Here is a 12,123-nt window from a genome sequence, read left to right on the forward strand (position 1 = left end):
TTCCTCGGACAACGAAAACATGATAACCAATGGTGTCAATTTCAAAATATCCTGTTTATTTTTGGTCCTATTTTGAGAAAATCAAATTTTATGAACGTACACAGTATTGTATGAAAAAATATTTGATAAGTTAGTGGTGATCTTGGCCTTCCTTTGTCATAAATAGTTCTGGTAACTTTAATATACCCACTAAAGCATTGACTTTAATATCCATTGTAAAGCATGTCCAATAAAAAGTGGCACAAAGATTTCTAATGAATTTCATTTTCTGAACAGCTGTCAGTTTCAACTCCAGAAATGCAGAAAGACGACTTCCTGTCAACGACAGTAATGTAGTCAAAGTGTTGCTTGTTTCAAGATATGAAGTATTTCTCTGTGAGAGTAATTCTTCTTTCTATTATTTTCCACAGTCTCCCTGATGGACGTCCACGCGTGGTGGTAGAATTGGGTGTACAGGAATGTACTGTCCAGAACTCACATCGCCGCTATCAATGCGTTCGATTTGGTTATCTGAGTAGCAATCGTTGTTCATGGTCGCCAAATCACATTCAAGATATCCTTGGTGTTCCATTGATGCGTAGCTTTGGGAATCAGTGTTGTTACTAATGACATTTCCTCGTTGATCAACTGGACCGACATACATGTCGCTGGTTGACATTTTGCTGAAGAAAAACGTTTTGTAACACTGAATTTGCAACTAATCGAGAGATCCATTTTTTTTTAAATATGTGTAAAGATACTGATACCGTCTAAAAACAAGCCCCATTAGGAGTATAAGCAGGAGGAGTGTGCATCCTGACAGTGTGATTATTACCACATGATGGATCCCTACAACGGAGATGAAAATTTCGTCATCAAAGTTTTAAAAGAAATGGCAACTGCAATTAGCAAGAACCGAATAACTTTGAAATTTCTTAGCATTACTGTGAATTTTTTCATGCAATATGGGCTGCATAGTCCATTGTCACCGGGAGGTCGTGGCTTCGAATCCCATTTGTGCCTTGGTAGTGTCAAGGTAAGACATAAAAATAAGTACGATAAAGTATCTTCATTTCTACGGCCCAGAGCGCTATGCATATGTCTTAATTGAATTTACGGTACTTCATATACAGTTAGTGGTGTCTCGATATGAGCGAAAAAATTCTCAAACGGTGGGTTGGTTAGTTGTATATCATTTAACGTCCCTCTCGGGAATTTTTCACTCATATGGAGACGTCACAATTGCCCGTGAAGGACTGCAACATTTAAGCCCATGCTCGGCGCCTATGGCCTTTGAGCAGGGAGGGATCTTTATTGTGCCACATCTGCTATAACACAGGGCCTCAGTTTGTGCGGTCTTATCTCGAGAGAACGCCCCATTTAGTCGATACTTACGGCAAGCAAGGGGGTACTGAGGACCAATTCTAACCCGGATCCCCAACGGAATTCTCAAAGGAACGTAAAACAAATGAATAAACAAACAAGAGGCCCACAGGCCTTATCGGTCACCTCAATACTAGTGAAAAAGTTTCACTACTTCCATGGGCTATGAAATCTAGAAAAAAAATTCCTGTTCTGAATATCTAAGCTAAATTCTAATGTTCTGCAAAAGTATAAAACAAAATGTGTTCTTAAACTTCACTGCCCTCAAAAGTGCATACACTGATGAAAGGCTTTAAATAATAGGTGTATTAACATTGAAACATCAAAAGATATGACTAATTTGGACTCATCATAAAGTCATTACCCTTGGTTGTGAAATTCACCATTTTTTATACATCCTTTTCTGCTATTCCTAAGTATGCATTTAGATTTTATACAATATCAGCAAACTTACACATAAATACGATATACTAAGTTTGGCCCCACCCTGGGGTCAAAACCCTTACTCTTGGGAAAATCAAATTTACAATTTTGGTAAAAGACTACCTGCTCTATCCATTTAGTTTCAATTTAGTATCAAAAGCACTAAAGAAAAATTGATTTAAGTGTTTTACACATAAACACTATATAACAAGTTTGGCCCCACCCTAGGGTCAGAACTCCTACCCCGGGGATCATGAAATTTACAATTTGGTAGAGGCCTTCCCGCTCTACATCACTATGCATTTAGTTTTTCTTACATGTGTGTGGTTCTTGAGAAGAAGATTTTTGAAAATGTGTCATTTGGGGGCAGTTTTTGCCCTGCCCCTAAAGCCCCAGTGGTGCAGGAATCCTGAAATTTACAATTTATGTTCCCTTTGTTCCAAGTATGTTTCATACAAAATTTGAAAAGAATTGGAATGATAGTTATCAAGAAGAAGTTAAAAATGCCTATTGTTCCCACATTTAATAACTGACCATTTTGGCCCCACCCTGATACCAAAACTCCTACCCCTGGAATAATCAAATTTACAATTTTGGTAAAGGACTACCTGTTCTTTCTAAATATCTATTTTTGCCCCACCCCAAGGGCCCCAGGGGTGCTGGAGTCCTGAAATTTACAATTCATGTCCCCCTTGCCCCAATGATGCTTCATACCAAATTTAAAAAGAATTGGACTGGTATTTATTTAGAAGAAATTAAAAATGTTACATTGTTAACGCACGACGGACGACGACGGACGAAAACCAATCACAATAGGTCACCTGTGTTTACTCAGGTGACCTAAAAACTAAATTTTATGAGATGCATACGTGTATCTATTACTGTGCCATGTGGGACAGAAATCTTCTGACAGCCAACCGAGCGGTTACATACTTCACTTATGCTGCAGTTGCACCTGTCTTTGCAACCATGTCCGTAATACCCTTCTGCGCACGCACCACCAGTACAGTTCTTGCCGAAAGATCCTAAGCAGGCTGTGTTGTTAATAAATATATATATTTATAGAAATATTCTTCAAAATATGCATACCATTTCATTTTTATTGAATATAACTTATCTAATATATAGAATCATCCTCTGCATTTCGTTGAGTACTGATATAGATTTGGAGTTTACTTACGTCGGCAAACATCTCCTTCCTGTCTGTAATCGGTACAACAATGTTCTGTGTTACTTTAAAAGATATAAGAATTATTGTTATTTTATCAATTCAGATAGAATTTGTCAAAAAGAAATTGATAAATATTGTACATAATATACTCACTCAGGTTGTTTACATATTCCCTGCACTCTAAGAGCTTTGCAAAACAGACTACTAAAAGTTATGGAAATATCAATAAACAAGAAGCCGACTATCTCCATCCTAACTGGTGTAACTACCGACTTCACGTTCTGTTGTACACGTATCCAGTGTATAAGCTGCATTATCGGAATCATTTATGTTCACTACATCAGAATAAAGTTCAATTTAAGGGGAAATGCTTTATCTATATCTTTATATGTATGGTTATTCCATCCCGGCAAATTCCTAATTATTTTGTCAGGTTGTTGTTTATTGGATGCTTATTGATCATTTACTAATACATGTTAATTTTAATGCTCTATGTACATACTGATACTAATTTCCGCTTAAATTCTCCATATGTTGCCTTTTTTTTTTTTTTTTTTTTTTTTTTTTTTTTACATCTGAATTAGTATATTTCCTAATCACAAATCAGTATACTGTATAAAATAATTGTTAAATATGTCCATAACATATTAGGAACGCATAGCTTACCTTTATATAAAAAAAGTGAAACGTTTTAAGATGATTTATAGAGTTTTTGGTACTGTTGAGTGAAATACTCAGTTTTGGAACGCTTTATGGGAAAAGAGTACCAATTTACTTCCCATAGAATTCAATACTAACCTTTGGCCAGCTCACTGACTAATTAACTATATCAATTTTAGACAAATTACCGTCAATTCCAATATAGGTAATTATCTACAATTGTCAGAGAAAATTTGTTCTTCTATGTACATATATCTTATATAGTTTACAGTCCTTGTTAATTCTGCTATAAAAGGTGAAGATAACGAACATTGATCAATCTCATAACTCCTATAAGTAATACAAAATTAAGAGTAAGGAAAACACGCACCCCTGGACAAACCAAAGATGGGATCAGGTGCCTAGGAGAAGTAAACATCCCCTGTCAACCACTATACAAATAGAGAGAAATACTTATTCATACGGATGTATATTTAATTGCTGTGATAACATTTAGAAATTCATTTCAAAATTAAGGATTATCTCCCTCATGCATAGCTCTGATCCTTAGAAGAATTTGACTCCAGTCTTTGGCACTCTGTTTTTTCATTTTAGTTCTTACAAGTTTATTGTTATTTCGGATTTCCAATTTCTCGGCTTGAGCATCACTGAAGAGACATTATTTGTCGATATGCGCATCTGGTGCATCAACCGTATAAATTTTACATGTGCATAGTAATTATGCTGCAAATTAAGGTAAAAATTTAAATGAATCCCAATTAAAATAAATTTATACATGTATCTGCTCTAATGGAACTTCTAGGTACTTTGATTTGACATTGTTGTGACCTTGACAAACAAACAAACAAGAACCGTGACATCCACTTTTCTGTATGTCATAAGACTGTACATGTTTACTATTCACATCTAAACCCATCCTTATATCCTCTGAAATTTAAAAAAAAAAGTACGTTACCAATTATCAACATTTACAAGGTATTTCAAATAACATGCAACCATCATTTTAAAGTAGAAAAACGATGGTGTAGAATACCCCTGCAGCTGTCTCCAAATTAGTAATTTAAGTGAACTCCATAAGTATGCATTCGATATATCATGAAAAAGCGAAAAGATTTGTGTTTTCAAATTGTCGAATTTACAAGAATTTTAACCATTGTGAATGGTTGTGCTAATTGTTGCAAATTGGAAGTACCATGTACCTTCTCTTGTATATTAATATGCAAAAATGTATAGTGTAATCAGAGTGATCAGAAAGCATATTTCCACGAGGGACATTAATTAACCTGGTTGATTTTTAAAAGAAAATGTTCACGTATTTCAGAAAAATAGCAGCATAATGGGCAATTCTCACTTAGCTAAAATTCTTAAATTGCTATTCCCACTTAGCTAAAACTGTGATTTTTACACCTGAGTAGTCCCTGGATATAGTCTGTTTTGGACTAACTAACTGTAAGACATTTTCCAATACTACCGCCAACAGCATTGCAACATTCTATGTTTAATAGACACACATTTTACAATGGAAATGAAACAAGAAATAAGAAATGAGTGGGGCTACGAAGCTCGATTCAATTCTTTTACTTCAAACTCAAGAGGGGTTGTCATTCTATTTACCCGGATATTCATGAACAGCCTATTTCAGATAATACTGGTAATTTTCTTCCACTGAGCATTTCATTAGAAAATAAGAAAATAAGCCTGATGTGTATATACGGACCAAATGATGACTCTCGATTGAAGTCAGCATTTCGCAAATTCTATGGTCGTTATAACGATCTAGTTCGTCAATACAACCTCGCGTTGGGTCAAATGCTGTCTGACGTGTTTCATACCGATTGTTAAGCCGTTCTTGGCACACTGATTTTGACTGCGGTAAACTCCGTTTACTTGATCAAGATATATGGCTCACGGCGGGTGTGACCGGTCAACAGGGGATGCTTACTCCTCCTAGGCACCTGATCCCACCTCTGGTGTGTCCAGGGATCCGTGTTTGCCCAACTATCTATTTTGTATTGCTTATAGGAATTATGAAATTGATCACTTTTCGTTATCTTCACCTTGCATTTAGCTTACAAATGATTTGTTTTAACATATATGGGTATAACACTTGTAGAATAACACAAGTAGTAGCCACAGATATGAAAAGGTATAACTTTACACATAAAGCATCTGTGCAAAAACCTTTTATCCCTTTGAATATCAAACTATTTGTTTTAACAAAGAAAGGGTCGAAACCTATTTATAATACTCTCAATAAATCAGATGCTATACCCACAGGAAAAAAGAAATGGAGTAAATATTTCATTACCTCTGATAAACAATGGAAGGCAATCTTTTACCTGCCATTCTTGACTACATTTGATTCCAAATTATTATGGTTTCAATACAGAGTTAACCACCACATTTTAACTACTAATAGCTACATGTACACATTAGGTAGAGTAGATTTTAAACTATGCACCTTTTGTATGAGGGAAGAAGAAACAATTTACCATTTATTTTGGGATTGTCCAAAAGTAAAACAATTATCAGAATTTATCAGATATTGCAATTCAAAATAGATTGAAATAGAATTTGATGTCAAAACTTTTATATTTGGTGATACAAAACAGATACATTTCAGGTCAAACAATGCATTAATTATAATAAATAAATGATAAAAATTATATATAGAAATAGATGCCCAAAAAATCAGCTAACAGTTAAAGCTCTTGTAAATGATTGGAAACAATTGTATCAAATCACCCAGTGTAGTTATAAGGAAAGAATTGAATTAGATAAATTTAAAAAGGACTGGGGAAAAGGGTCCCCATTAGTCAACTGACTCTCTCTCTCTCTCTCTCTCTCTCTCTCACACACACACACACACACACACACACACACACACACACAAAGAAAATCAACGTTATAATATATCTATATACATGTATGTATACTTACATGTATATATATTCATATTCTTTTCTATCTACTTCTGTGCAAATGTATGTCGATTGAGTGAAATAAAAAAAATACCTGTAAATATCAGGCAGGCCTATGAAATCAAATCATATACATGTATATATATTATAAGTATACCTTTATTGTTTAATCATCTCATTCATTTAGACTGGTGTGTTCCTTTTTATGTACATGTATTTCTTTATATGTCTCATTATTAGACTGATATGTTCCTTAAATTTTCTTAATGTTTCATGTATGACAATAAACTGAACTGAACCTGTGATGCGTTACAAAACAGACTATAGGTTACCTGTAATTATTTTCCTTTGTTCTTTGACACCCTTACCTGTGCACCATTCCTGTCTAGCTAAAACCAGTCATCCGTACAGATTTCAGAATTTTAGCTAAGTGGGAAGACACTGACATGAGGGATCATATGATGAATGGCAAAAAATATCGAAAATCTGAGAGACACGATGGGCGAACTCTAAGGAAATCAGTTATATTATTTACTAAAGCAAATCAAGATACTCGGATGTGATTTTCTCTATCATCTGCATCCATGTAATTTTTAAGCAAGATTTCACTTTTTAAGGAGAGAGGGAATGAAAGGTTTAGGGATAACATAACAATCTTTAACGTGCCACACCTGCTGTGACACAGGGTCTTGGTTTTTGCGGTCTCGTCCGAAGGACCACCCCTATTAGTCGTCTCCTTCGACAAGCAAGAGGTAATGAGGATCTCTTCTAACCCGGATCCCCACGAGATTTGCTACTTTGAACCATTACTATTGATAAGTAACATGAGGATGGAGCTACCTTACTCTGACACCGAATTGACGCGATCACTCTACAGACATGTCATAATTCCAGCAAAGCTTGTAACAACATCGTTTTACAGTCACAGTGAAGTGCAAAAATCTACATGAACTTTAAAAAATAGTAAACCTTGAAATTATGTTCTTTCAAAGACATATCCATTTTCAAAATCGGTTAAAATGTAACAAAAAATGTAGCCGAATGCAATTGAGGATAATTGTCTTTGTTAGTAAAATCTCGACAGTAAACTATTCTTTTGCATCATAATGGTGGTTGTGTGTGCAAGGTACTTTATAATCATTCTTTTACTACATGAAAAGGTGAAGATAACGAACAGTGATCAATCTCATAACTTCTATAAAGTTGAGGATAACGAACAGTGATCAATCTCATAACTCCTATAAGGAATACAAAATTTAAAATTGGGTAAACACGGACCCCTGGACATACCAGAGGTGTCTTTTTTAACTTCATGGTCTAAATTTGCAAACTACATATACGGACTTTTAAATTACAAATGAAAGTCGTAAATGGGTTTTTTTCTCATATGTAATATCTACCTTGCTTTTTTAAGTTCCTAAACCTTTGGTGAAGGATGTTCGTTTTCGTCAACAGAGATCAACTCAAACTTCGATGTTTGACGGAGCAACATTTGATGAGTTTTATCAATTAAAGAAATCGTGAGGTTATTGGGACAGAATTTTATAGGGAGCATGTCAAAAATTGATTAAAATCTGTTCTAATTGTTATAAGTGTGGAGGTGTGTTGACTAAATCTTTTGATACATGTTAGTATATCAACTATTATTCTTCCAAATCAAAGGCAAATATCACTCATCTCCAAATAAAATATTAAGAGCCTTTTAAAAAGTATACAATATATTTTATATCAAAGTGGTTGTTTAACAGCCCGCTCATGACGGAAATGAAATTACATGAGAATCTTTTTTTATACGCACATGTACGTGTACTTTTCTTTCTCAACAAATTACATCATGCATCATATTTATGATGCATGAAATATATATCACGTTAAGTAAAATTAATGTTCCCAAAATATTTTTACTTAAAAATATGTCGAATAGTTGCCACGAAAACTAAGTTTGACTACATCACAGGTTTCTAAACTGAGATAAAAATTCGAATTTAGGTTCGCTGTCCTTAAACTTTCACAAGCATATGGGAGACATAGTTTTGCATTTCAAATTATTGAAATAAAATGTTGTGTACGTCTTGTATGAGGATCTACTAGTACGATTGCACAAGAAGTTTGGAGTAGATTTTTGAGATTTTTTTTTAAACTACTTGTAATGCTGAATTTTGAGAGATAATGTAATGTAAGCCTCATTATCATCACTGAGTTTTAAAAGAATTTGGTTTTCATTCCACATTTCATAATCCAACTTATATTCCAACTTCCCTTTCAAAAGACGAAATTCTTCAAACTCACGCTTTAGTTTTAAATACATGTACATTTAATATCCCAGTCAATGTGACGAACGAATTTGAATTATCGTATATATACTGGATTCCAAAACTTCACCAAAAAAGCACCCTACAAAGATACATTGATGAATGTTCTAACACGTGAATCTTTACTCTTCACGAAAAAATTAATGTGAGGGAGAAACTTCGGCCGTACATGCACTGTGTCACAACATGAGCGAAGTGTGGTGTAAATCCAATAAGGATTATTTTAAAAATATTCTAGAACACTTATTAAATATAAAATTAGAATTTCTGTTCAAGATCAACAGCATCAAAACGTACGACATTTCAACACATTACGCCACCATTCCTCATAATTTAAAGACTAGACTTATTGATATCATAAACAGTTGGTCCTTCTGTAGCATTGGAATTCAGAAATATTTGTATTTTGTGGTAAGTCAACCTGATTCTATGCACAAGTGCTCTGAAGTTGAAATTCAAAAATATCCCGGAGTTCCTCATTGACAGTATTTACGTATCTGTTGGAAGTCTCATAGACACTAATTGTACTCCGTTACCAGCGCACCTGTTTTTATATTCTTACGAGGCAGAATTTATTCAAAATCTTCTACATAAGAAGAGAAAAAATATCTTGGCATGGCTTTTAACTCGACATTTAGATACATCGACGATCTTTTATGTGTTACTGTGACAATATTCACTTTTCTTCACATGTTGATTCGATACATTTATTCAAGAGCTTCTACACAACAGGAATGAATTTCTTGATGTAGTATTCAACATCACATTTAGATACAGTACATCTATCAACCGTGTTTGTCCGACTAATTAATTTCGATTTCCTTATAGGAGTTATGAGATTGATCATTGTTTGTTATCTTCACCTTTTCTCTCAACTGATTTAATATGTGAGAGCATATTCTGCTTTTAATAAATCTTTTAATCAAGGTAAGCTATTGACAGATAAGTTGATGCAACTGGAATTTCAACAGTCTCGTTTAAAATCAGCACTTCACAAATTCTATGGTCGTTATAATATACAACCCATCATTAGGTCTAATGCTGTCTGACGTATTTCATTCAAATTTGAATACAGATTACTCCGTTTACCTGATTAAGATATAGGACTCACAACAGATATTGACTGATCAACAGGGGGTGCTTACTCCTTCCCACCTCTGGTGTGTCCAGGGGTTCGTGTTTGGCCTACTCTGAATTTTATATTCTTTATAGAATTTATGAAATTGATCCCTGTTCGTTTTCTTCACTATTTCATTGACTACATGTACATTTACCACCTTGGAAAACTCAATCTTTTCCCAATGATAAACTAAATGCAACAATGAAAAAATTATTCTTTTTTCACTAAAGCATTTTGTCAATGCTGAAAATTAAAAAAATTAACATGCAATTTGATAAGAAATTTAATTTCATAATTTTAAAACGGCATAATAAACACATAGCAGTTTGAAATGGACATTACTCGTGTAAATTGCATAACTTTTAAGTATCAGTAAATCACAGTCACAAAATATCTATCAATTTATAATGCACACTTTGTATAGTCACAATTTTCTGATCAGTAAAATTCTAAACAGCTCGGTAATACATACAGCAATTTATGTTTCTGTTCTGAAACAGTAAAATAAACTGCTTCACATATACTTATTTATCATAAAATCTGCAAGTTTACAAATACACTCTTGGGTGTAAAACATTAAATTATATCACTAGCTGTCAATGTTATTAGTGCAGTAGTGGCCTGATGCAGGAAATGCACTAAATCTGCACAAACCTAAATGCACAAAATGTATGGTTATAGTCTTCACTGATTTCTTAACATATTGCCCTCCCCATTATATTAAAAGTAATCCTCTTTGCTCCATTGCAAAGACATTAGAAATGAAGAGGGACTGCTCATTACTGCAGATAGACAATTCTTAAAGGTATAGAAACAAATTTACCAGATATCCGACTATTCAATCTTCATTAAAATGGATTTCATTGATCACTGTTACCCATCACCATAGTAACTTGTTTTGTCAATATCTCCTTCCAGTTTAGTCTTTCACTTTTTTCATTCATGACTACAGTATCTTCCACTTGGAATTAATTTGCCAGAATCTCGTTTGTTGATAGTCTCCAGAAAAGGAACATATATATCCCAGCAACGAGTGCAGAAAATGCTGTCAAAATCATCACAACTTCCTGGATAAAAAAACCCAGATATTCATGTACTTATAGCAATATTTTCACAAAATGATACACAGCGTTTAAAACAACTAAATGTATTGTACTAATTCACAAAAATACAGATATGTGTACCAGGACATGATCAACTACTTAATCTAATTAAAATTAAAACACACAAACATGTAGCGAGTATGTGAGCAGATCTAACATCTAATTTTAATTAGATTGCTGTTTAATGAACAGCAAATTCTGTTCCCAACTACAGCAAGTGTACCTAGACATAAAATAAATGCCAGAACCTAGCTATACAAAGGTTCTCGCACATTTATAGAGTAATCACTTCCTACACAGGATTTATGAGTTTGAACCCAATACAGTTCAGATATAAGATTTAGCATGTCCTATGCTACCTTGTAATACTTTCAAGCAATACAGTTAATTAGTGAATAAGTTGTAATTACTGGTAATATGTTCCTACCAAATCTGTTAATGAAATACGTGATACTGCATACAGTTGTACATTTGCTCATGGTTATTTTCACAGTATCTTATCAAAATCAATGTTCACACTGTTATAAAAGCATAATTCTATTGCATATGAATGTTCTGACTAAGTCATATAAACTGCAGTCTTAATTCTGTGACTTGTTCTTTAGTGAAAAAAAAAATCCACTGCATGCAGCAAAAGTAAGGTTGAATACAGTGTATGACAACTCTTTTACTTGATGTAAAATTTATGTGAGAATAATAGATATAACAATACCATCTGAGGAGTATGTAAACTGTGAATAGTTTTTTGTTTGAATTGCTATATACATGTAAGTGCAGTTGCTAAACATTTTGATATTTATTGCTATTTCAACAAAATTGGAAAAAATGCAATGAAGCAGACCATGATCGATTGAACCTAATACTCATGAATTGTTCATTAGATTTATCTAGCATAATTTTTTTTTTAAATACTGCAGGTTTACAAAATCAAATCAAATGCAGACATATGCTGAAAATGTTATTTGTTTATGAAAATTATTTCAAAAGTTAGCTGGATTTGAAATTTAGACTTAAGTCTATTCTCAGTTTATGGTCTTGAGGCCTGATAGAA

General features: G+C 33.7%; 2 protein-coding genes across 2 annotated transcripts in view; both read right to left on the reverse strand.

Moving 5' to 3' along the window:
- LOC130054058 (uncharacterized) overlaps window positions 1-12,123 on the reverse strand; it is a 1,204,346-nt gene that overhangs the window by 676,946 nt on the left and 515,277 nt on the right. The window lies entirely within an intron of this gene.
- LOC125679420 (uncharacterized) lies at window positions 34-3,771 on the reverse strand. Its single transcript, XM_048918645.2, has 5 exons — window positions 3,110-3,771; window positions 2,966-3,018; window positions 2,655-2,819; window positions 747-828; window positions 34-662 (listed from the first exon to the last, which is right to left on the reverse strand). The coding sequence occupies exons 1-5, from the start codon at window positions 3,280-3,282 to the stop codon at window positions 398-400; spliced, it is 738 nt and encodes a 245-aa protein (XP_048774602.2). The 5' UTR covers window positions 3,283-3,771; the 3' UTR covers window positions 34-397.

This window comes from Ostrea edulis, chromosome 1 (assembly GCF_947568905.1).
Source record: "Ostrea edulis chromosome 1, xbOstEdul1.1, whole genome shotgun sequence".
NCBI classification, from domain to species: domain Eukaryota; kingdom Metazoa; phylum Mollusca; class Bivalvia; order Ostreida; family Ostreidae; genus Ostrea; species Ostrea edulis.

Bases quoted from the DNA above. Each gene is read 5' to 3' on its own strand.
- LOC125679420 (XM_048918645.2), bottom strand. From the start codon at position 3,282: ATGATTCCGATAATGCAGCTTATACACTGGATACGTGTACAACAGAAC. The intron at 2,820-2,965 runs GTAAGTAAACTC...TTAACAACACAG, and splicing joins GGAAGGAGATGTTTGCCGAC to CCTGCTTAGGATCTTTCGGC. The intron at 663-746 runs GTATCAGTATCT...GTTTTTCTTCAG, and splicing joins ATGGGGCTTGTTTTTAGACG to CAAAATGTCAACCAGCGACA.